The sequence below is a fragment of the Panthera pardus genome, unplaced genomic scaffold (genome assembly GCF_024362965.1).
Source record: "Panthera pardus isolate Hobbes unplaced genomic scaffold, ASM2436296v1 HiC_scaffold_25, whole genome shotgun sequence".
Lineage (NCBI taxonomy): Eukaryota > Metazoa > Chordata > Mammalia > Carnivora > Felidae > Panthera > Panthera pardus.
The window spans coordinates 32,050,075-32,076,933 of record NW_026526821.1 but is presented as its reverse complement, the minus strand read 5'-3'; the positions used below and the strand labels follow the sequence as shown (position 1 = coordinate 32,076,933).

Below are 26,859 nucleotides of genomic sequence, written 5' to 3'. Positions count from 1 at the left end.
TTGCTGTTCAAAGTCTATGATTTTTTAAAAATTTTTTTAATGTTTATTTTTGAGAGAGAAAGACAGAGTGTGAGCAGGGGAGGGGCACAGAGAGAGGGAGACAGAATCTGTAGTGGGCTTCAGGCTCTGAGCTGTCAGCACAGAGCCTGACGTGGGGCTCAAACTCATAACTATGAGATCATGACCCAAGCCAGTCAGACACAACTGACTGAGCCACCCAGGCACCCCTCAAAGTCTATGATTCTAAGTGAAGTGTTGACCAGTAAAGAACCAAAGCTACTTGAGTTTCTGCATCCTTAGCGATAGGGAAAGTGTGTCTGGAAAAAGATGCCACTCTGAAACCCACAGATAGATCTGGTCCAAATCAAATAATCAAAGAGTATCTCAAGCCACTATCCTGTATGCACAGGTCCCCAGAGAGGTGAATGTATCTGGTAAACACTGCTTTGGGCATGTCAAGGCAAAGAAAATCCATGGTTCACTTAACACTGTTCACAAGCGTCTCCCACTGGGGACAAAGAAAATCAGAGGGAAGACAGAGTGATTGACACTTTTGTGTATGCAGTAATCTAAATAATTTTGTAGCCATGAAAACAAGTCTGGGGCGTGGGAAAGGTGGTCATAACAATCCATAGCATAGATTATGGATTTTTAGGGGGAGAGTAGAGTTCATTTGTTTTGAAGCCCTTTCACACTATAACAAATGCAGGAAAAAAAACATTTGAAACATTACGGGTCAGGAAAACTTTTGCATTTAATGATAAACCAATTTATTTGGATGGTAGTTCCAAATAGTTTTTATGAGAGAGGGAGGCTAGTGTAGACTGAAAGAGGTTTAAGAGATACAAATGTGGGGTGCCTGGGTGGCTCAGTTGGTTAAGCGTCTGATTCTTGATTTCAGCTCATGATTTCATGATTCATGGGATCCTTTTTCTCTCCCTCTCTCTCTGTCCCTCCCCCCTTCTCAAAAGGAATAAACTTTAAAAAATTAAATTATAAAAAAAGATACAAATGCAATCGTAGATCCTTGTTTTAACCCAGATTCAAATGCTGTAAGAAGGCATTTTTGAGAAAGTTGGGAAACATTGAACATGGACTGAATATTAATGGTCATGTGATGCTTTGTTTTGTTTTGTTGAGTCCTTATCCATTAGTGACAGATGTTCAATTCACAGGTGAAATAAAAGAATGCCCTGGATTTGCTTTAAAATACTGTAGCGTAAGGGCACCTGGGTGGTTCAGTCAGTTGCATGGCTGATTCTTGATTTCGGCTTAGGTCATGGTCTCCGGGTCATAGGATGGAGCTGTGCATTGAGCTGAGCATGGAGACTGCTTGGGATTCTTTCTCTCTTTCCCTCTGCCCCTCTCCCCCACTTGCGCACATTCTCTCTCTCCTTAAAATAAAAATTAAAAGCAAAAACACTCTAGTGTAGTACTACTCAAGTTGTGGTCTGTGGATCAATGCCAGTTTGCAGATTGTGTGCTATTGGTCCGTGATAAGTGCAGACATTGACACTATGTATTTAGAAACTGTTACAACACTTTGTGTTGTCATAGCCATCCAAGCAGGGATTAGTGTCTCATTGGCCTGGGAAGAGCCCAGTCTGGGTATTGTTGAACTTGCATGGTGAGCTGCGTGTGCATGAGCACAAGCTGTGTGCTTGAGTGGTCCATGAGAGACTGGAAATTAAGCAAAAAGTCCTTCGCCATTGATAGCTTCTGCAATGCTTTAGCACACACACAAAAAGCAGGTGGAGGAGATTGATGAAAAAGAATGGCAGAAAGCTAATGGCTGTTGAAGCTAGGTGATGGGCACATAGCACAATTCTCTCTACTTTTGTGAAAGTTTGAAAATCTATATCATTTAGTTTAATAAAAAGTTTTAAAAAATCTAGCCAAGGGAGATATTTTAAATATGTACATTTTCAATACATCTCATATACTTATATCTAAGCGTATATAGTACCTATACAATATGTATGTGTTTCAAATAAAATAATACGGAAATGACCCACAGAATACACAGTCTGCATAGGGATTATATGTAATGATTCAGGTCAAACTTTATTTTACAGAAGAAGTCGTGGGTAAACAAACAAAGCAATTTGCTAAATCATGAGCTTGGTGAGCTTTTATTATATAATAAATTCTGATTATATAATAAACTCCTTGAAGCCAAGGTTCCTGTGAGATACCACTCTGTGTCTCCACAGGATTCAACACAGGGTAAATGTTGAGTAAATGGTGCTTAATAAATACTGGCTGATAGGCTAAACTCAGGAAATAAATTGCTATGAAAAACAGTTTAAGTCTCCATGCAGTCACGCCATACAGCTCAATCAATTTGAAAATCAGTTTCCCGAATCCACCCTTGTGGAGGTTTGTCACAGAATGTTTGAGCCTGAGAGGGACTTGGAGCTTTGCTAATGTCCTCATTTTGCCAATGGAAATGAGACCTGGAGGAGTTTGAACTCCTGGAGGAGTTCCTTGTTAATGACAGCATTGTTGCCTCTGATGCCTACAACTGGACTCTCTCTCCAGCCATGATGTTTCCCAAAAGGGATAAAGCCACCTCCTATTCCCTGTCCTTTACTCCTGGTTTAAAATTATATGGTTTCAGTTGCAGGAAAGGGAAAGAGTTGTCAAGCTGGCTCTACCAGGAGGCTAAACAGAAGAAGAGACTACAGAACAAGCTCATTTCATAATCAGTATTTACCCAGGACTGGTCTGTGTCTAGTCCGGCTAAGAGAAGCTCCCTGACCTTTAGGAACTTCCCATCTCTTTTGGGAAAGAAGATGTATATATGTTAATAGCTACAGGGAGGTCCTACTGTGTAAGATTAAAGTATAAATGAGTGGTTGGGTAGAGCCGTCAGGGCTAGAGAAGGGATGGGATATTCTGGAGGCCATGGATCTTGGGTATAAGGTCTGAGGGCTGAGAAAAGGGCAGAACACCTAGGTTAGAATAGTATGGACCTGGTTTGTGCTTCACCCTGCTGGTATTAAGGGCCTTGGGAAGTTTCTGTGGGAGGTGGGATGGGATCCAGTGTTGACTAGATTTAGGAAGACCAATATGGTAGCAACAGTGTGGGGAACGGCTGAAAACAGGAACTTTAAGGAGGTCCTTAAGGAGATGAAAGCTTGGAGCAGGCGATGGCAGTGAGAAGAGAAAGAAGAGGCAAATGTAAGAATTTCAATTTTTAAGCAACCCCTCACCCCCAAAAAACCAATGCTACCTGCTGGGTGCTATTCTAAATACCATAACAAATCTGAATTCATGTGAGTATCCTGAATTAGACATGATTGTTATTTCTGTTTTACAGATGAGGAAACTGAGGCACAGTTAGGTCAAGTAACATGCCCAAGGACACATGCTAATAAATGGTAGAAGCAAGATTCATATCCAGGCAGGGGAGCTCCCAGGTCTCAGTTCTTAACAACCACTGTGTGCTACAGTGGAATGTTTAGAAGTAAAAGTCATGATGAATCCAAAGTTTTTCAAGCCTGAATGACTTAGCAAATGTTAATGCCATTGATGAATTACATGCATCAAATAGGAGTATTATTAGCCTGTGGGAAAGAAGATACCTTTGGTTTTTTAATACATTTTGTTTAAGGTGACAAGGATGCATCTGAGTAGAATGTTCCATGGTAAATTACAACAGGACAAGCTTGGGAAAGATATGGCTGCCAGTTTTTTTTTTTCTTTCAGCCCTTGAAAATGTTGTACCATCTCCTTCTGTCCTCCATGATTTCAGATGCAAAATCTGTTCTTATTTGAATTGGTGTTTGCCTATAATTAAGGCATGCATCATTTCTCTCTGATTGCTCTTAAGATTTTTTTTTGTTAGTTTCCAGAAGTTTAATTATGCTGTTTTGATGAGCATTTCTTTAGATTTATCTTAGTTCAAGTTCACATAGCCCTTGAATCTGTAGTTTTCATCTTTTGCCAAATGGAAGTTTTCAGCCATTATTTCTTTGAATATTTGTTTAGCCCCACAATCTTGCTCATCTCCTTCTGGGATTCTGGTGATAGCCATGTCACTATCTTTTATTACTGTTTCACAGATTCCTTTTCTTCCCCCAGTCTCTTTCCTCTATGTTTGTCAGATTGAGTACATTTGATTGATCAGTTCTCAGTTCAGTGATCCCATCTCTTGTCATCTCCACTCTACCACTGAACCCATCCAGTGAGGGTGTTTTTGTTTGTTTTTTGTGGTTGTGCTTTCAGTTCTGTAATTTCCACCTGGTTCTTTTTTATAACTTCTATTTCTTTGACGAGGTTTTATAATTTTTCATATGGTTCAAGGGATTTCATAATTATTGGTTGAAACCATTTTAAAATGCTTTAAAGTCTCAACCAGATAGGGTTCCCTGGGTGGCTCAGTCAGCTAAGCGTCTGATTTCAGCCCAGGCCATGATCTTGCAGTCTGTGGGTTCCAGGCCCGTGTAGGGATCTGTGCTGACAGCTCAGAGCCTGGAGCCTGCTTCAGATTCTGTGTCTCCCTCTCTCTCTACCCCTCCCCAGCTCATGCTCTGTCTCTCAAAAAAAAAATAAAAATGTGAAAAAATAAAATCTCTGCCAGATAGTTTCAACATCTGATTCAACTCACTGTTGGTGTCAGTTGACTATCTTGTCTCACTCGTATTGTGATTTTCCTGGTTCTTGGTAAGACAAGTGATTTTTTACTGTGTTCTGAACTTTTGCATATTACGTTAGGAGACCCTTAATCTTTCTTTTTTTTTTCTTTTATTTTAGTGTTTATTTATTTTTGAAGGAGAGAGAGACAGAGGTGAGTGGGTGAGGGGCAGAGAGAGAGGGGGACACAGAATCCAAAGCAGACTCCAGGGTCTGCACTGTCAGCACAGAGCCCAACGCAGGGTTTGAACTCACAAGCTATGAGGTTATGACCTGAGCTGAAGTTGGACACTTAACTGACTGAGCCATCCAGGCATCCTAGGAGACTCTTAATCTTATATAAATCTTCTATTTTAGTCGGCAGCCACCCTGTTTTTGTTTTTAAGGTTTACTTTTGTAGTCTGTAGTTTCAATGACAACTTTCTGAGCCCTTGCAATGCTGTTCTGGTCTACTATGTTCTGGCTTTGTTTAGGCTCCCACCAGATCCCTGCATGTGATGCCTACATGGGTATCCTTGGGCAGATGTAGGGGGTGCCCTAAGTCACCATCTGTCATTGCATGGAGGGCTGGGAGACACTGGGCCTGAAGCCACTACTAGTGCAGCTGCATGTATCTATAGCATTCATTTTTTATTCTAGAATTTTATGATTTTTATCTTTTTACCTTGAAAAAATTTGGGGGGGACACCTGGGTGGTTCAGTCAGTGAAGTGTCCAACATCAGCTCAGGTCATGATCTCGTGGCTTGCAAGTTTGAGCCCCGAGTCAGGCTCTGTGATGGCAGCTCAGCACAGCGAGATTCTGTGTCTCGCTCTCTGTCTCTCTCTCTCTCTGCCCCTCCCCAGCTCACACCCTCTCTCCCTCTCTCTCAGGGGGAGAGAGAGAGAGAGAGAGAGAGAGAGAGAGAGAGAGAGAATCCAAAGCAGGCTCCACACTGCCAGAGTAGAGCCCCATACAGGGCTCAAACCCATGAATCGTGCAATCATGACCTGAGCTAAAATCAAGAGTTGGAAGCTTAACCAACTGAGCCACTAGGTGCCCCTTACTTTAAAATTTTAATCCACCTAAAATTCATTTGGATATCAAGAATGAGGCGAAGAATTTAGCCTTTTTTTTACTCTCCTCCCCCAGTTGGGGAGCCAATTATTCTAAAACCATTTGCTAAGGGGCACCTGGGTGGCTCAGTCAGTTTAGCATCCAACTTCGGCTCAGGTCATGATCTCGCGGCTCGTGAGTTCAAGCCCTGCATCAGTTCCCCACTGACAGTGCAGAGCCTGCTTGGGCTTCTCTCTCAGCCTCTCCCTGACTTGCATGCTCTCTTTCTCAAAATAATAAATAAATAAACTAAAAAAAAAAATAAATAAATAAAACCATTTGCTAAAAACTCCACCTTCCCTTGCAAATTTGAAATGTTACCTTCATCAAATACTCCATTTACACGTACATTTAGGTCTATGGGCTGAATGCTTTTTCTTTGATTTGTCTACTTTGGTTTTGTTGTTGCTTTAGTTACTGTAAGTTAAAAACGTCTTCATATTTGACAAGGCTAGTCCCTTCTCTTTAATTTGCTGGCTATTCACATCTGTTTGCTTTTTAAAAGGGTTTGCAACACAGCTGCAGGGTAAAGAGAGGCAAAGGATAGGGCGCCTGGGTGGCTCAGTTGGTTAAGCAACCAGCTCTTGATTTTTATTAAGGTCATGATCTCACTGTTCATGGGATCGAGCCCTGAGTTGGGCTCTGCGCTGTGTGAGGAGCCTGCTTGGGATTCTCTTTGGGCCCCTTCCCTGATCATTCTTGCTCTCTCAATAAATAAACATTAAAAAAAAACTTAAAAACTAAATAGAAGCAAAGGAAGATGTGGGTTGACCTGATGGAAGCTTCCTGCAGTATTCCCGGAGAGAGACGGGGGATACAGAAGGTAGAATAGATTCTCTCTCCCCTTATATCCCAAATTTCAATCATTTCCTGGTATACCACCTTTATAATTTTTGACATATCTGTATATTGTCGACAGCATTAACTTTTTCACTAATTCACTTTAAAATTTTAAATATATTAGGCTTGTCCTACATGCTGTCTGTAAAAGCACAGATTCAACGTGGTAGTTATATATTTTTCTGACACATTAAACAAAATAGATAACCATGAAGATAAACATTGTTCGTCCATGTGGCACCTACAGTTATTTTGTATACTACCAGCAGCTTTGGAAACGAGTAGTTTGAGCAAACCATCCCCATCTGTTCTCCAGATGAAAATTCTCTCTCAGCAAGGAGCCACCTGGGCTGGCTGGTGATCTCCATATTGTCTTGTGCTAATTGCTGGTAATAAGATCTACAGCATGTGTTCTCACGTAGGTCATGTAAAGAAACGACTAGTGAAGTAACAGTCATACACATACAAGACACTGGTAGCAGTTTCTCTTCTTTGGAGTTCTGATGTTCCTGCGAGCAAATCCTCCCTCGCAGAGACCTCTGAAAAGGGCCACAGATGATATCATAGGCCAGTGAGAATGTTCACGGGATGATAAGACGGTGAAGTGATCAGGAGGGCAGAGACAGACAATAATGCCAAAGGCCAGAGCCTTAACACCCTTATCTCTTAGTCTTTATTAAAGGTAAACAGGGATAAATGGAAAATGCCATCCCAACGTTGTGAATAAGATCAAATTAGAGAGCGAGACTGCAGGGAATCAAATATCTTGTACTGACCTGTCACAAGCACTTACTCAGATACAAGCAAACACACACCACACTCTTTTTTTCCTCTTTTTTTTTTTTTTTTTCCTTCACCCTAAGGTGATTCTGGCTTCCAGGTTTCTAAATGCTCTGGTTTCAGGATCTACCTCTTTTTACTGAGCACCCTCAGCACTGATGATAATAAAGGTTACAAAATTACCAATACTAAAATCTCGGTGCCAAACAGAAGCGGCTGCTTCCGGCATGGAGATTGGAATAGCTTCTATCTTCTGTGTTATAAAAACAGTATAAAATAATCCAGTTTCCTTCTGTTGGTGGCCATGGAAACTAATCTCCAATATTCCTTTCAGTGAATGAATAATTCTGAAATCTACAGCATTCTTCAGTTGCGTCTATTAATTTGCTCCACCTTAAAAAACAATAAAACTACGGACCTTAAAATTCAACCTGCACATTTTCAATTGTAAGGCCCACTGGTTTACGAGTAATTTGGGGGTGTTGCATAGGAGAAGCTCCTGGGGAAAGACTCACATGATTGCTTGTCAGAGGAAAACGCAGAGTATTGTTTCCTTCAGTATCTCTCAAAGACCTCCCCATTTCCTAGTTCCTATCATTTAGGTCTCTTCCAAGGGGCTTCTGCACTGCAGTGTGAAACACTGTTTCTTACCTCTGCTCTTCCCGGCACTGGAAGCCTTGGTATGTAATCCCTGACCTTTCAAGCAAAATCCCCACTCTTGCTCGGAGAGTCCCCAAGAGACCTGCCTGAGAGGGCTCACTCACTCTTCATGCGCGCCTCGAGGCCGATCCGTTTGCAAACTCCGCTTTCTGGCAAGCTTATGGAGCCTTAGGCCAATGAAATTTCACCTCGAGTTTCTCAAAATCTAACTGCACAGTGTTCCCAGCCTCATCTTGCTGTTCCCCCAAACAAACGATAGCCCTCTTTCTGCCAACGTAATTTATTTGAAGGGCTGTCGAGGCAGGGATTAGCACGAGGCCTCCAGTTACAGCTTCCAAGAGCTCGGTGCCAGGTGACGTCATTCTACCACCCGAGTCTCAAAGGGGGTTTCAGGACACGGCCGTGGAGCAGGGCCTCTGCCGGCGCAAGCCGCGCTGGCTATTTAAAGCCACTCCCTGGCGGAGCAAGGACGGGACAGGGGTGAGGGGCCAACTGTTCAGAGGGTGACAGAGGGTACAGGCAGAAGGCAAAAATGACAGGGAGGAGTCCACTTGGGCAAAGGATTCCTTACTCTCTTCCACCACAAACTGCCAAGGCCGCGTCCCGTCAGCCTGAGGCGCGTCCTTCGGTAGGTGGCGCACATTTGTTTTCTTCACACCTTCCACACTGCCAATCTGGTGGAGACCGAGAGCCCCGCCCCCCCTTCTTTTAATTTGCAAATCTTAGCTCTTATTTTAGATGATCCAAATGTTCCTTCCACACCCTGTTAGAATGACAAAACAGGGAATTCTGGCTTTGGAGAGGCAAGGGTATGAGGAAGATGTGATGCACTTTTGGGAACCGTATTTAAATCTTTATGTTATTTTGGGAAATACATGCGCAGTCACATGGTCTCAGTTCTACAACTTGGTACAATTCTTATACTTGCTTTGGCGCAGAGCTTTAAATCCTTTAAAAAACTCATGTAACAAAGAAAGCCTGTTCCCTTAGGTTGGGTTCTCCCAGAAGTAGATTCTGAATCAAGGATCCAGGTACAAGAGATAATATTAAGGAAAGGCCCCTGGGAGACACCAGTAGATGAATGGGAGGACAGGGAAACGGCAGGTGCTGAGCGAGGGAGTGATTTCGTGTGAAGTCCCAGTCTTGGCCTGATCCAGAGGGGAGCTCTGGAGAATAATTTATGCCTCAGAGCATGTCCTTCCTTCCTTGGGGCAAGGAAGATGTGCTTCTGGGCTCCACAATCAGTCAGTCACTGGCCTTAAGTCAAAGGGAGTGGTAGGGTGGGGTGGGAGGTGGTGTGGACACAGGGGCCAGACACACAGGGGGCTGGACACACAGAGCCGGCAAGAGGGGCTGGAGGGGAAGTGGGTGTGCACTAACAGCGTTGGCCACCGGACCACCCTCCACACTGCCTGCTCTTACCACCAGGCACTACTTAGAGGTCTTTCATCACATTCTGCTGCAAGAGGAAATGAATGATATCTTTTGAAAGTCCCGGGGTTGGCTTTTCATCATCCAGAGACACACTTCCTTCTCCCGATGGGTAGAAGTGGACATCCCTGGAATGCCTCTGTAAGACCGAGCAGCCATCCCGGTTGAAGATGACCCGGGCCATTTGGAAACTGCGGAGGGCATACTTTCGGCTCTCCTGGCCCTTCAGTTCGTTGATTTTCTGAGACAGGCACTGGCAGACTGCTGCGGAGAGTGCATTTCCAGAGGCCGGCTGTGGACAGCCAAACACTTCATAGAATCTATCCAGGGATTTCCGAAGCCCATCATCCTCTGCCTTGGTCTTCACCTGGCCCTTCACAGAAGGGTCCAGCCAGAAGTTCTCAGAGGTCCAGGAATCATTTTGTTCGGAATTTAGGTTACTGGTATCTGCAAGACAAAACACATTCCAGTACTTGAACACACATTCAAAAAGGCCAGAAGCAGATGATGTCTCTTCAAGTCACCTGCTGCTCCTGGGTGACTGGTACTGGGCAGGACTGGCCGATTTTGGGATCGATCCCCACCATCCTGGGGGTTATGCCACTTGTTTGCTCCAAACAAGTACATCTTATGTGCATGTTTCAGGAGTTCTTATCTATGGTCTTTGTACAGAAGTTCAGGGTAGTTGTGAATTTGGGTAGGGAGAAAACTTGTATCTTTATTTTCACTACCCTCACCTCGATCAAAAATTAAGCATTCCCTTCCATAATAAATGTAAGCAACAAACCTACTAGCAGCAGTACGTATGACTTTGTTGCCAATAGCTCACAGCTATTTTCATACCACATTACAGTCTGCAGAAGATGTTTCAAAATATCATTTATGCCATCACTATGCTCTGGACTGAAGTGTGGCCTCCAAAATTCACAGTTGAAGCCCTAGTCCCTAACGTGACTGGATCTGGAGATGGGGCATTTAGGAGGTTACTAAGGTTAAATGAGGTCATAAGGGGTGGGTGCCTAATCTGATAGGAGTGGTGGCCTTATAAAAAGAGGAAGAGATCTCTCTCGCTTTTTTTCTCTCTCTTGTCTGTCCAGGTGCAAGACTGGGGAAAGGCAATGAGAGGACACGATGAGAAGGTGGCCTTCTCTAAGCCAGGAAGCCCTTCCCAGACTTCAACCATGCTGGCACCATGATCTCAGACTTCCAGTCTCTGGAACTCTGAGAAAATAAATTTCTGTTGTTTAGGCCACCCGGTCTATGGTATTTTGTTATGGTGGCCCAAGTACACTAAGACACAGTTATTGGTCCTGATACTAGAACTTATTATTTAAACATTAATTAAAAAATATTCATTATAATATTGTAAATTTGTTCTTTAACTAACTTAATAACTACATTTCAATATTTTTCCCTTGATCATCCCATACATTTCAATTTTTTCACTTAAAACATTATCTAAGAAAGGGTGGGAAGGCTTCACCAGATGCCAAAAGGATCCATGGCACAGATACAGTAAAGACCCCTAATAATATAGACAGTGCTGGGCATTTACACAGTTCAGACATTTTCTTTTTCTACTCCTTACAGTAATCCTATGGACTCTTTCTCTCTCAATTAAAATCACCACCTTTCTGTTTTTTAAAGGAGTAGCAAATAAACTGATTTAATAATAGACAATAAGAAGCCAGAACTGGAGCCAAATCCTAGTCCGTGATCTAACTTTCTGTACCTCTTTGGGAACCTTAATTCTTTCTTTTTTTTATGTTTATTTATTTTTGAGAGAGAGAGAGAGCGTACATGCACATGTGTGCAAGCATGAGCGGGGGAGGAGCAGAGAGAGAGGGAGACAGAGAATCCCAAGCTGACAATGTGTTCTAGAAAAGATTCCCCACAAATAATTTACAGAATTCCTTATACACCAACCAGTTTTAATTTTTAAAATTGTATACATTAAATCAAAATATATTTTCCTTTTTTGCTCTGATATAAGCTTTAATAAATTACTAGCTTTAATTCCACACATACACCCCTCACCCCATTAACTCAACTAGTAGCTATGATAAAAATATTTGCACTCACTAACGATTAAAAAAGTTGTGTGATGCAGTGGATGGTTATAGAAAAAGAGAAGAGATTTACGGTTTTGACTCCAGTTTTGCTACCAGCTAGACACCATACCACCTTGCTGAGCTTTGGAGTTCTCATCTACAAGAGTTTTAGTAAATGATCTCTCTTCTAGAACTTCTATGGTAAGACAAGGAACAGAGGAGTAGTTAATCCAAAGCACCCAAGAAGGATGTGGACATATGGTGTGAGACACACGCAGCCCACACATGGACGAGCATTCACTGGTCCACCACACAAGTAGCCCCAAAACAAAGCACTCAGCCACCTTGAAGAATGGCCGATTCCAGGCTGATTAAGGACAGTACAAGATGGGCCTGGTGCATCTTACTATCTAGAATGCTCAAATATTGATGGAGGCTTGTCAAGGGGGAGCAGAGGCCAGCTCCAAAGGGATCACCTGGCCACATCTGGAACAACTTAAGCATCAAAATAAATTATGAGAGTACCTGTAACTGACGGTAACCCATTTATTAAAATATAAAACCATAAATCCATAAAATAATTGCAAGTTTGCTGAGGAACAGTCTCAGAGCACTTCCCCATAAAATACTTACTAGTTACAAACGGGAAAAAAATAACTTCAGAGTGGAGAATCATGGCACATATCACCTTAATCAAGTGACCTAAGTGAGTATCACCAGTAATGGGACAAATCGAAACCCTGTTGCCACCTGACCAGATGCAGGAGGAAGACCCAATACCACTTCTCTGATAGTCCTGCCGAAGGTGCAGCCCCTGAACCCAATTATGAGGGAGCGACAGATAAAACCAAACCAACAGATGTTCTACAAACTGACTGGTCTGTACTCTTCAGAAGTGCCATGGTCATGAAAACCCAGAAAAGACGGAGCAAAAGACGGTACACGGAAGAGTACCAAAGAGTCATGACAACTGAAAGCAACACATGATTTTCAACTAGATCTTTTTGCTATAAAGAACGTTACTGGGATTGCCTGAGTGGGGCCTGAGGATTAGATGGTAGTAATGTACCCTGTGAACTTCCTCATTTTGATAGTTTCATTCGGTTATGTAGGAGAATGTCCTTGTTTATTGGAAAATCAGGGTGGTGGGCATCGGGCTGGCAACTTACTCTCAAATAATTCCAGAAAATAAAAAATTCTTTGTATTATACTTGCAAATTTTCTATGAGTTTGAGAGTCTTTCAAGAAAAATAATTAAATAATTACAGAATTATTTAATTAAGTCATTAAATTCCTCCTCTGGAAGAATAACTGTTAAAATTTCCTTTGGTGGCCTACTTTAATACTAACACAAACAAACAAAAGCCTTAGCCCAGGGCTTGGTGAACAGTACTTGCCTAATAAACGGTACTATTGGAGAACCAAGGGGAGAAGGGGGTGGGCAAGGGGTCCCACAATGGCTAGATGAGGTGTCCCTTCCCACTTGCTTCCACAAAGATGATCTGGTCCTGGGGAAGTAAGGCAGGAAGACAGGGGCTGAGAAAGGTCAATGGGAAGAGTGAAAGAGAGAGGGAAGGTCCTCAGCAGTAACACTGAAAAGGCTGGAGAGTTCCTGAAACTGTCCATCGAGGTAGCCATTTATACAGAACCCTCCAAGTAGCATAGCATGTACTTATTAAGGAACTGGTCAATAACTTTGATTTGAGCCTAAAATTGAGCCTAAAGAGCCTAAAAAACTAGTGTGGCTCCTCTGTTTTTCATGTACATATCAAGCAGGTTGCAACTCATCTTAAAGAAACCCTCCTTCCCTTTTCCAGAAAAGCAATGACAACATGAGTTGAGTTATTTACTCTATCAGTTCTTTTGAACACTGTCTCCAGCTCATTTCAGTCTTTGATTTCCTTTTAAAGTCTGCTTTACCAACAACAACAAAGCCATCTCTCTAATCATGTGGCTGTTGTGGCCTTTCTGATACCTGGGATTTCTTTTCCAGCAAATAGAGCTAATCGCTTTTCTTTTCCTCATGAACCTACATGTGTACAGAATGATGATCTTTGATAACTCAGTTCCTGCTCAGTGGTGCATCCTCACAGTTATGTTCAAACTTCAATCTTACATTAATAGTTCAAACTTACATTAAAGTTCAAACTTTAATCTTACATTAATACAGGCCAGACTTGTAAGGCTCTCAGCTTGGGATGGTAATATCTACTCTAGGGACAGTCTGGGGATGTTTTTGTGTTAGTGATTGGAAAATGGTTGTACTTAATGAGTGGGATCAAGGATGGAAACATCCTGTAATGCACAGAACAATCCCATACAACAAAGAGTCATCCTCCCCAAAATCACAATTATGCCTCCTATCCCTTGAGAGGAACAGTGGCTCAAAGGATGGATTCTGGAAAGAGTGGGAAGTGAATGGTGAATCCCACTGCATTGTAATATATTGAATTGCGTTGGGCTTCCCAAGGCACCTTTGCTATTGATCCCTGCACAATCAATGCCTTTCTTGCTGGCATCCATTTGTACCATGCATTCCTCCCTTCTCAGACCTCGAGATGGCATTTTATTTTTCTCAGCAAGGGCCCCAGTCCCAATCATTTTGGCATTGTCTAAATTGAGTGGAATTTCCCTTTTTGTTCCCTTTTTGTTCCAATTTCTTTAGGAATTGACAAGAAGAAAGGGAGGAAGGTGGCACTTGGTATGGCCATACTTTTGCATGCATTTTCAAGGTCACCTATCTACCAGAGCATCCATTTGTTAAATTCTCTTTTGATGAGAGAGAAAACAGATAACATAGATGTTTAAGATTCTTACAAATCTAAAGCATTTTTATATGTTTAGGAGTCATAGATGGCAATTCTAGGCAATCAATTTGCATGAGGATTTGAGATGAATGGTTGCATTCTGTGAGATGCCATCAGCTTTTAGAAACCCAGATGTTTAATGGGGGTTTCTTCCAGAGAATCTTCCACGACTACTTTTGTGGTTGATACATGCACAGCAGGATTTTATCTCTGTGAAACATTTAGCTTTCAACTTTAACAAGTTTTTTCCTAAATGGATTTGATATTTTGAATTCTGTCTCCCTCATGCATCAGCCTCAATAGCCGCCCACTCTGCCTTATTTGTTCAGACTCTCTTTTACTAGTGACTACTAATTGGGAGGATCTGTGGTTTCAAGGCTGCACAGAGCCAAAAGAAATCGAAGGCTTTATATTTAAAAAAAAGAGAATTATCAGGATTTAAGGAAAGAAGGAACATGTGGTTCATATAGTCTCCTTTCATGTTGCTCAAAGGGAAAGCAGCCCTTTTTCAGGGCCGTGCACAGTCTGCTAAGAGTGGTCCTTCTGCCTTGGTTTGTCTGTTGGAGGTTCCTTGGAGTCTGTGTGGCTCTAAGAAAGTCAGGGGTGTAAGAACAAGGTGAGTGGGGAAGGGGCGTGTCGTGGTTATTAGTGCTCACTGATTAGCACACTTTGGATTCACAGACTCATCTCCTTTATGACAGCAGTAAGACTTCAGAGGCCTCACAGGCTCTCTATGTGGGTGACACTATGATCTATAATATATGAGTGGCTAGTGCCCATGATCTGGAGCCCTGCTCTGCTAGGTTGCATCTCTCTGCCCAGATCTTTCTTTTCCTTCTTACCCTCGTCTGTCCCTATCACTCCTGCCATTCCACTCCATGCTCTGCAGAGATAAAAAGGAGTGGCAGCATCGCCGGGTGAACAAGACTAAGTCCTGTCTCCAGCCCCACAGGGTGCATGAAAATCTGACTGGTGCAATACCTCTGCATCATTGCCTTGAGAAGTCTGGCTTCGTTTCTGATCCTTGCAAGCTCCCTCTTCAGAAGCTTTGCACTTGCTGTTCCTCTGTGTGGAACATGCTTTCTCTACACATCTGTATGATTGGTTCCCTCACCTCCTCAGGTCTCTGTTCAGATGTTATCTTTTCAGTGAGGGCTTCTGTATCAGTCAGGTTATGCTACATAACAAGCGAGTGCCAAATCTCAGGGGCATAAAAGAACAAAGGATTATTTCTCACTACTTAAAGCTCTGTGTCATACAAGCAGGTCTGTATCATCCTTGCCTTTATGCCAGACCCTAGGCCAATGGAGCAGCCACTATCTCAACATTGCTTAGTGACTGCGGCAGAGGGAAAAGAGCATGACAGAGCAGGCAGTGACTGGGAGGGCTTTGTCACTTCTGTTCACATATCATTGGCCAATGCTAACTAATCTCAAGAGAATGAGGATGCAAAATTCTCCCGTAGGAGGCAGAGAGTATTGGTGAACAATAATTCAGTCTACCAAACCATCCCTGAGCATACAACTAAAAATTGCATTTCCCTACAAATCAAAACCACAATGAGATACAACCTCACACCTGTCAGAATGGCTAACATGAACAACTCAGGCAACAACAGATGTTGGAGAGGATGCGGAGAAAGAGGATCTCTTTTGCACTGCTGGTGGGAATGCAAACTGGCGCAGCCACTCTGGAAAACAGTATGGAGGTTCCTTCCTCAAAAAATTAAAAATAGAACTACCCTACGACCCAGCAATTGCACTACCAGGTATCCGAGGGATACAGGTGTGCTGTTTCAAAGGGGCACAAGCACCCCAATGTTTACAGCAGCACTATCAACAATAGCCAAAGTATGGAAAGAGCCCAAATGTCCATTGACGGATGAATGGATATATATACACAATGGAGTATTACTCAGCAATCAAAAAGAATGAAATCTTGCCATTTGCAACTACGTGGATGGAACTAGAGGGTATTATGCTAAGTGAAATTAGTCAGAGAAAGACAAATATCATATGACTTTACTCATATGAGGAATTTAAGATACAAAACAGATGAACAGAAGGGAAGGGAAGCAAAAATAATATAGAAACAGGGAAGGAGACAAAACATAAAAGACTTAAATTTAGAGAACAAACAGAGGGTTGTGGAGGGGTTGTGGGGGGGGGGGATGGGCTAAATGGGTAAATGGGTAAAGGGCATTAAGGAATCTACTCCTGAAATCATTGTTGCACTATATGCTAACTAATTTGGATGTAAATTAAAAAGTAAATTATTGATAAAAAAAGAAAAGAAAAGAAAGAAAGAAAATTCTATTTCCCTTACTCCCCTAGGCCGTGGCTGTCCCTGTCTCCCTTATCTGCCTTGTATTTCCATATAAACATACCAACATCTAATAACATGTGATTTGTTTATTGTCTAGCTTCTGCTCATGGATTTTTGTTTCTCTTGATACCTGTTGTACCCTCAGGGCCTAAAACAGTGCTAGCACATGGTAGATGCATTTAAAATTTTTTGATGTTTTATTATTTAATGAATTTCATTTTCTTTTCTTTTAAAAAATTTATTTTATTATTATTTTTAAATGTTTATTCATATTTGAGAGATAGAGACAGAGTGCAAGCAGGAGAGAGGCAGAGACAGAAACAGAATCTGAAGCAGGCTCCAGGCTCTGAGCTGTCAGTACAGAGCCCAATGTGAAGCTTGAACCCACAAACCGTGAGATCATGAGCTGAACCAAAGTTGGACACTTAACCAGTTGAGCCATCCAGGTGCCCCTAAAGATTTTATTTTTAAGTAATCTCTACACCCAACATGGGGCTTGAATTCACAACCCCGAGATCAAGAGTCACATGCTGCACCGACCGAACCAGACAGGCACCCCTGATGAGTTTCATTTACAAAGATGTAAATGTGCATGATTACTGGGTGACCAGTACTCACTAGGGTGACTAGGAGGTTTGCCCAGGACGACCCCAGTTTATGCCTGCTGTCCCAACTAATTATTAATAGCACCTTCTTTCACTCTCAAAAGGGCCCTGATCACATAATTCATTACATGTATACGTGTATCATGATACATCACATATAAGTTCCTGTCATACATCCCTATGTCACAGGAGGGCTGAGTTTTGATGCCAGAAATAATCTGGTCTGTGGGTTAATAAGATGCCTACACACTTTTGTTTTTCTCCTATTTTTTTTTTAAATTTTATTTATCTTTTTTGAGACAGAGAGTGAGTACAAGAAGGGAAGGGGCAGAGAAAGAGGGAGACACAATCCCAAGCAGGCTCCATGCTGTCAGTGCAGAGCCCAATGTGGGACTTGATCTCAGGAACCAAGAGATGATGACCTGAGCCGAAATCAAGGGCGGGCTGGTTAACCAACTGGGCCACCCAGGTACCCCCCTAAACTTTCTATTCTCCTGTCCTCCGAGACAGTCCTCCTTTCCTTTCCCTCTGCTTCCACAGGAATCATTTTTCACCTACCCCCTGGCTGGGCAAGGACCTTTTGGTTTCGGCCCTGCGAGTGATACGGGCCTCAATTTACTTCATCCCATCAGTAATTCACTTTGATATCTTTCTCTGGTTTTATCTGGCTTTCCACCACTGTACAGTAACAGCAGCCCTGGAGTTCTAAGGTACCTTACTCTCTGTCTTATTAATAACATAAAATTAATGACAAAAAAAAAATCAGTAAGCTTACGCCTCCTTTTGCCAGATAGCAGCCTGCCATCTGCGGTTTGTGCATTTTAGAATCTGCAACTGTTCCTTTAAAGGACAAAACCCACAGACTCACAAAGGGGTGTGGGCGGGGTGTGGATATCAAGATATTTAACCCAAATGAACACTTCAAAAGATGGATGATACTGTCAGGTGTTTCCGAAACCTCAGCCTAAGTCTGTACTTGTTTATATCTGAAAGCTAATCCTGATGAATCACCCTGAGAGGAGGTGGCCTATGCTTTCACCCTTCATCCTAATGACGAACAGATGCAATGGGAAAAAGCTAGGGTCCTCTAAAAGGCAACTGCTGAGAAAGAAAATAATGCTGGGGGAAAAAACCCAAAAATTTGTGTGATCGGCAAAAAGCCCTAAAATTAAGTGCTCAGGGCAATTAAGAAGGCTCATCTTTGCTGTCTGATCTGTCAGCTGCCTTACTTTTACCTTGGCATTTTATATTTGTCTTAAGAAATTAAAATGTTCTGAAAATTACACAGGAACTGGAATATCCAAATTCACGCCTTTAACATATTGTCATATTTGCTTCAAGTCTCTTTTCTTATTAAAGAAGGAAACATTTTAGGGATGGGGTTTAAGGAGTGCATTTGTGATGAGCACTGGGTGACATAAGGAGTAGCTGAATCACTATATTGCACACCTGAAATGAATATAATACTGTAAGTGAACCATACTGGAATTACTTTTTTTAATATAATTTATTGTCAAGTTGGTTTCCATACAATACCCAGTACTCATCCCAAGAGCCCTCCTCAATGCCCATCACCCATTTTCCCCTCTCCCCTACCCCCCATCAACCCTCAGTTTGTTCTCTGTATTTAAGAGTCTCTTATGGTTTGCCTCCCTTCCTCTTTGTAACTTTTCCCCCCCTTCCATTCCCCCATGGTTCTGTTAAGTTTCTCAGGATCCACATATGAGTGAAAACATATGATATCTGTCTTTCTCTGACTGACCTATTTCACTTAGCACAATACCCTCCAGTTCCATCCACGTTGCTGGAAATGGCCAGATTTCATTCTTTCTCATTGCCAAGTAGTATTCCATTGTATATATAAACCACATCTTCTTTATCCATTCATCAGTTGATGGACATTTAGGCTCTTTCCATAACTGGGCTATTGTTGAAAGCACCACTGTAAACATTGGGGTACATGTGCCCCTATGCATCAGCACTCCTGTATCCCGTGAGTAAACTGCTAGCAGTGCTAATTGCTGGGTCGTAGGGTAGTTCATTTTTAATTTTTTGAGGAACCTCCACACTGTTTTCCAGAGTGGCTGCACCAGTTTGCATTCCCACCAACAGTGCAAGAGGGTTCCCGTTTCTCCACATCCTTGCCAGCATCTATAGTCTCCTGACTTGTTCATTTTAGCCACTCTGACCGGCATGAGGTGGTATCAGTGTGGCTTTGATTGTATTTCCCTGATGATGAGTGACATTGAGTATCTTTTCATGTGTCTGTTGGCCATCTGGATGTCTTCTTTGAAAAAGTGTCTATTCATGTCTTCTGCCTATTTCTTCACTGGATTGTTTTTCAGATGTGGAGTTTGGTGAGTTCTTTATAGATTGAACCATACTGGAATTAAAATAAAAACAAACAACAAAAAAAGAAGTAAATCTTTTAATTAAAATTGACCATTTCTATATAGAAATTTATTCCTTCATCCCATGTTTAAAATGTTTTAATAATTTTTTAAAGACTTTATTTTATTTTTTAAAGTGTTTTTTAGTGTTTATTTATTTATTTTGAGAGAGAGACAGAAAGCATGCACAGGGGAGGGGCAGAGAGAGAGGAAGAGAGAATCCCAAGCAGGCTCTGCATTGTCAGTACAGAGCCCGGCATGGGGCTCCATCCCACAAACTGCGAGATCACGACCTGAGCCAAAATCAAGACTTCGATGCTCAACCGACTGAGCTACCCTGGTGCCCCTTAAGATTTTATTTTTAAGTAATTTCTACACCCAACGTGGGGCTTGAACTCATGACCCCAAGATCAAGAATCGCATGCTCCACCAACTGAGCCAGCCAGGCACCCCTTCTGGCACATTTTTATACTTTATACCAATGTTCCCATAATACATGTGTGAGTATCATCTTAATTTTACTTCCCATATACAAAGTTTTGCATTTTTTCACTTAACTTTGACTTTTTACTTCAGCCATTGTTGATATTATGTATGAATCTGCTTTACGGTATTCTAATATAAGAACATACTGCATTGGGGCATCTGGGTGGCTCAGTGGGTTAAGCATCTGATCATGTCATGATCTCGCGGTTTGTGAGATTGAGCCCCACCCTGGGCTCTGTGCTGACAGCACACAGCTTGCTTGGAATTCTCTCTCACTCTCTCTCTGCCCTTCCTCATCACTGTCTCTCTCAAAATAAATAAATAAACTTAAAAAAAAAAAAAGAACATACTGCATTATTTTTCGTCTATTGCATTCTCTTGCTGGTAGACACGTAGATTGTGTCTGATTTTTTCCCCATCACAAACAAGGCCTCAGTGAACCCCCAGTGCCTGCCTCCCGGTGTACTTGCAGAGACACTCTCTGGAATTACATCCAGTAGCGGAACTGCTTAGTCCAAGGGAACGTGGGTGTTCAATTTCACCAGAACCTGCCAAATCGCTCTCCAACTGGCTGTGGCAATCCCCCCAGCAGTATCTGTTGTATTTTCCTGTTTCTCCACAGCTTTGCCAAACTCTGATACTGTCAGGCATTTTAAATGGTATCTCCTTACTCAGATTCACATTTCCCTTAACACTCAATGTGGCTAAGCTGCTTTTCATACGCTTCGTGCCCACTTCTTTGCCATTCATATTCATATTCTTTACCATTTTTCTACTGGGCTTTGTCCCTTTTCTATCTTCTTTTTATTTTATTTAAAAAAAATTTTTAATGCTTATTTATTTTTAACAGAGAGAGACAGAACACCAGTGGGGGAGAGGCAGAGAGAGAGGGAGACACAGCATCTGAAGCAGGCTCCAGGCTCTGAGCTGTCAGCACAGAGACCAATGTGGGGCTCGAACCCAGGAACCGTGAGATCACGACCTGAGCCAGTCGGATGCTTAACTGACTGAGCCACCCAGGCGCCCCTCTACCTTCTTTTTAATGGCACACAAAATAAATTACAGAGAAAACAATATCTTTGTTTGACTTTTCTCCACTTGATCTCATGACTAGATTATCCCTGTCTGAGGCTGGACAAAAGATCTTGAGGTTTGTTTTTGCTTTAATGGCAGATCTCAAGTAAAACAACTTTCGCAGTGTCGCTTCCAAAAATAATACTGTGTCTCCACTCCATTTAGTAAAAAAAAAAGTCACGCACCAAGCTGGATCCAGGGGCAGGGAAAACATCTGGCTTCCGGAGTCTCATTTGCCAGGCAAGAAAATTGAGACAAAGACCAAGTCTCCAGAATCACTTCAAGAAGGGCCTGGAAAATAGACCATGGAAAAGGCTAATCTGCTTATTAATTTTCTTAATTAAAATGCTCTTCATGTGGCTAACATTTGCCATAATTAGGAACAATGATAGCTTTACATGTTGGCCCTGAGGAGCCAGTCAGGGGAGTTCGAGGGCCTCCCTAGATGATTCAGGTAATACAAATTTAGGAATCACAGGCCTGGATCTTAAAAATGCTTAACAATTCTCTTCTTTCCTAGAAGATTAAGGCTTAGCCCGAGGCTTGATTTAAAACAGCTTGGTTTTGCATTTTGTTAAGTAATAACCAAATTAAAGGATCAGAACCTGAGCCCCCCTTTACAGTAGAAAAGCCATGGGGAATTATCTAGACTTTGAGGACCACAGTCTGATAGCTAGAACTGGAACAAGAACGGCGATCCCCCGACCCTGTCCAGGTTCTGGGGTACTTCACCACCCAGAACCGCAAGAGGGGACTGAGTGGTGAGGCTGTCAGACAAGGGAACCTGAGAGAGAATCTCCTTCAGGAGCCACTGGGAATTAGGAGCTTCCTGTAACACTTAAAGCAATCATTTAAAAATGTTTTCCCCCCTAAATGTTTTCTTTTAAATCTCATTTTACACGGGATGTTTCTGCAGATTTGTCTCACATCATGGCCTAGATAGTAAGGTACAATCGTGAGCAGAAAAGAAAATCAAACGATTCTGATCTAGGTTGCTATGGTAACATTGCTATTTTGAATACGACTGTTTACTTTGGCAGAGTTAAGTTGAATGCGAGCAGCTAATTAAGATGAGGCTTGAAACTTTAACCTTAACCTTCACTGTAAGAAAAAAAAAAGCACTTTAAAAATGATGCTTGAAGTGTTGCTGGAGACATTTTTAGCAGCGGGATCATCTCCCTTTGCTGTGGAAGCAGCAAACTGATTTTTTTCCTGAAGAAGAATGGGGGCCTACTCACAATCTGTCCAAATCCACAAGTTAGTATTTCCTAATTTGAAGATATAAAGAGGAACAGAATCCTATCAAAACAGAGCCAGTTCCAGTGTTGACATCAGCAGAGTTTATAAGACTGTGATAGACAAGGAAAGTCTGATGTCTTTCTAAACACAGTAGTATTTTCCTTAAATGCATATTTGTATAAACAGACTTCACATCAAATCAATTTATCTATGAAGTAACAGATTGAACTGTAAACAAATACAGCAGAATGTGAATATATAGCTGAGTGCTCTCCCCTTCAAACTAATCATCCTGGGAGGCCAAGCTCTCATTTTCAAAATGCTGACATCACTGAGAACATGCTGGAGCCTCCTAGGAAGAGTCTCCACTCCCCCTGAAAGCTTCTTCTGAATGTCCTCATTGGTGGCAAATCTCCATCCTCAGAGGACAGAATTACCTTTTTGGAAATTGTCAAAAGGTATTAGGAGTAAAATCTGATAAATAATGTAGGTGATCAAGTAGGGTAACATGGAATGGAATAAAAAGCAAAGTTTATCTCCAAAAAGAAATCGCTTGGGGCGCCTGGGTGGCTCAGTCGGTTGGGCATCCAACTTTGGCTCACATCATGATCTCGCGGTCCGTGAGTTCGAGCCCCGCGTCGGGCTCTGTGCTGACAGCTTGGAGCCTGGAGCCTGCTTTGGATTCTGTGTCTCCCTCTCTCTCTGCCCCTCCCCCGTTCATGCTCTGTCTCTGTCTCTCTCTCTCAAAAATAAATAATAAAATATTTAAAAAATTGTTTTTCTTATGTTTCACACACTGGCTCTGAAAGCAGTTCTTACAAAGGACTCCAAAACCAATGGTGCATAATGGCAGGCAGCATGGTGTTATACACTTTCAAATTTGTTACTTTAAAGGACATAACTGGTTGCAACAGCCTCTCCTCTGCTGTCCTGCCTGCCACTCCCTGGAGGTATATTCAATGAATTTCTATCTTTTTAATAAATAAATATATAAGTAAGTAAGTAAGTAAAGGACAGAACTAACGTGAATTTAAGTTCTGGCTTCTATAAAACAGCTCATAGTCATAGATCAGAAATCTGACTGTTTCTGTCCTGATAGATGAAATGCTTACGAGCATGGGCTGGGTTTGGAAGGCTTGCGTTTGAGTCCCAGCATGGCCACTTACTGGCTGTGTGACCTTGGGCAAGTCACTTAACATCTCTGAATCATCATGTCCTCATCTGTAAAATGAGGATGATAATGGTCATGCCTTGCAGGACAGTTGTGAGAATTAATGATTTATTAGCATAAAGCCTAGCTCACGGTTCACACTCAGGAAATAAAAGCTACTTGGTAATTATTATCATAGTGACAAGAGCAGCACCAGCAGCAGTGATGTTACATGTAAATATTTAAGAAATTTATCATTTAACATCCAAGGTTTTAAGAAGTGAATTGTAAATGCTCTTGTATGTCTCCGTGCAGTGGCAGATACATATCACAAGGAAAGTCCAGATAAACAAGCGTTCATTCCTGACTGGAAGGAACATCACCTTTATCAACAGCCGGTGTCTCATCCTGGTATCAGAGTTGCTGGGATGAATCACAGTAAACAGTACCCATCTCACGGTTAGGACTGACTACGGAGAGGTCCCAAGTGCATGCTCTACAAAGCAAATATGATCCCAGTGTGGGTGGAAACAGCAGGTTCCTCAGTGTGGGGGAGTGTCAAACACAGAAGCCCAGACTGGGGGGGGGGGGCGCCTCCAGCTGTCCCCCGACATGTCTCCCCAAGGGGGACCAGCACCAGGGTGTGGGTGGGATTGTAGTGACTCAACCTCCAGGGGCCTGATGGCAGTGGTGGTTTCATAGTTGATAGAAACTATGAATCAAGTGAAAAGCTTCAGGGAAAAGTTTAGGTTAGTAAATATATTGAAGAAGGAGAAACAGACTGCATCAAAAAAATTAAAAAAAAAGAGATCGGGAAATTAGGCAGAAAAGATCTAATGTTCACAGAATGACTGCTGGCTGAGTCAGAATTGTAGGGCTAAGTTAAAGTTTAAAAGGCAAGGTAAGACTGGGAAATACACTGAGAACAGTCACAGGAGTTAATCTTTCCCTTTCCCCCTGCACTCCCCCATTTACCGTTGAAGTTGAAGAAGGGCAAAGCTTTGAGCCCTCTTTTCTGGAGCAAATAACATCAGAAAACATAGAAAGCTCAGAAACTGGGGAAGCCATAGGGGGCGTCTGTGTGGCTCAGTCAATTAGACTCTCTGTTTTGGCTCAGGTCATGATCTCATAGTTTTGTGAGTTCAAGGCCTGCATCAGGCTCTGAGCATGCTTGGGATTTTCTCTGTCCCTCTGTGCCCCTTCCCCACTCGGTCTCTCAAAATAAACAAATAAACTTAAAAAAATTAAAAGAAAAAAAAAAAGAAGAAACTGGGGAAGCCATAAACACTTAAAAACAGCATGACTGGAGTGCCTGGGTGGCTCAGTTGGTTGAGCATTTGACTTCGGCTCAGGTCATGATCTCATTGCTTGTGAGTTCGAGCCCCTCAGAGGGCTCTCTGCTGTCAGTGCAGAGCCTGCTTCAGATCTTCTGTCCCCCTCTCTCTCTGCCCCACCCCCGCTGGTTTTCTTTCTGTCTCTCTCAAAATAATTTAATTTAATTTAAAAAAACCAGCTGTGAGGGGCGCCTGGGTGGCGCAGTCGGTTAAGCGTCCGACTTCAGCCAGGTCACGATCTCGCGGCCCATGAGTTCGAGCCCCGCGTCAGGCTCTGGGCTGATGGCTCGGAGCCTGGAGCCTGTTTCCGATTCTGTGTCTCCCTCTCTCTCTGCCCCTCCCCCGTTCATGCTCTGTCTCTCTCTGTCCCAAAAATAAATAAAAAACGTTGAAAAAAAAAATTTAAAAAAAAAAAAAAAAAAAACCAGCTGTGATACAACCTATGCAGAAAAGGCCTATAGACAGTAGAGAAGTAAAAGCTGGGGCTGACTGAATGACAAAAATATTAGACATGAGGGGTTTAGGATGTATTTGTGTTGAAAATGTTTCTAGCATGAATTATTAAGAGCTAGTAGTGGAGGCAAATATGGAATTGAATTTCTAGCTTTACAAGGACATCTCTAGTAGGACTTCAGAGATAGTTACATATTTTTGACTAAAAAAAAATGTGGTGGTAACAAAATCCTTCTTACTAAATATCTAAAAATTCTGGGTAAATTTTCTTTTTAATCTTTTAAAATGCATGACTGAGCTGGAATAAAGTAAAGGAAATCCTCAGAGACCAAAAGTCAAGATGGGGTGCTTGAAAGGACATCACTGCATAAAGCTGAGAGCCCTGAAGTCACACACTTGGAGAAAAGATGAACTAGGAAAAAAAAAAAAAAAAAAAAGCTTTGCAAAGGGTCCCAATAGGAAACTTGTTTGTCTTGGCTTTGGCCCTGGGTAGAGAAAAGGGAAAACAAAACAAAACAAAAAAAACATCTTTCTGGAGATTTAACTATGAGCCAGACCTCACATGTGTTTGTGGCCTAAATTGAGACTATTTTTGTGGTCTAAAGACCTCCAAGTCAGGAATTTATTTTAGTATATTTCCAGAATAATGTGCCATTATATGTTTAGAAAAGCAGATGAGAATCCTCTCCAGAGGAATGTACCTTCACTCAAATGTCATAAGAAACCCCTCAAATAAAATTCCACTGAATAGGAGCTCACAATAAAAACGGTACTCACAAAATACACACTGAAAACAAGGCACTGGAGCCAGCCTCAGATTGAGACTCACAGAAACTTTGGATACCAGTTAATGGTCACAGAATATAAAACAAGTACGTTTACTATGTCAAAGAAATAAAATAGGGGGGCCCCTGGGTGGCTCAGTCAGTTGAGCGTCCGACTTTGACTCAGGTCATGATCTCACGGTTTGTGAGTTCGAGCCCTGTGTCGGGCTCTGTGCTGACAGCTCAGAGCCTGGAGTCTGCTTCAGATTCTGTGTCTCCGTCTCTCTCTGCCCCTCCCCTGCTCATGCTCTGCTCTGCTCTCTCTCTCGCTCTCTCTCTCTCTGTCAAAAATAAACATTAAAAAAAAAAAAGAAAATAGGAAATAGAAAGTTTGAGTTAAGAACAAGAGACTACAAAAAAATAAGCAGGTAAATTAGAAAAAGAAACAAAAATAACTTAGAAAACTAGAAAATTATAATAATAGGTATTTATCCCTCTGTAGATGGGTAAAACAGATTAAACACCAGTGGAAAGAGAATTAGAGAATAGAAATCAGATTTGAAGATATTACTCAGAATTTAGCAGAGAGAGACAAAGAAATGGAGAAAACAAAACAATTAAGAGATACATAAGTCAAAGTGAAATGGTCCAACATGCACCTAATTCGAATTTCAGAGATAAGAGAGGGAATGGGGGAAAGACAATGCACAATGAGTTAATGGGTGAAGATGTTTTACA

At 42.0% G+C, this 26,859-nt stretch overlaps 1 protein-coding gene across 13 annotated transcripts in view; it reads right to left on the bottom strand.

The window, feature by feature from the left end:
* Nucleotides 1-7,222: 7,222 nt before the first annotated feature.
* SHLD1 (shieldin complex subunit 1) overlaps nucleotides 7,223-26,859 on the bottom strand; it is a 99,384-nt gene continuing 79,747 nt past the window's right edge. For 9 of the 13 annotated variants that reach the window (XM_019462571.2, XM_019462572.2, XM_019462581.2 and 6 more), the window contains one exon: nucleotides 7,223-9,890. In XM_019462571.2, coding sequence (XP_019318116.1) covers nucleotides 9,448-9,890 — 443 coding nt within the window. In that variant the 3' untranslated portion in view covers nucleotides 7,223-9,447. Of the gene's footprint in view, nucleotides 9,891-18,884; nucleotides 19,615-21,366; nucleotides 21,473-26,859 lie in introns of those variants that run through there. The other 4 variants (XM_053890414.1, XM_019462582.2, XR_002083802.2 and 1 more) reach the window with 4 other exon arrangements.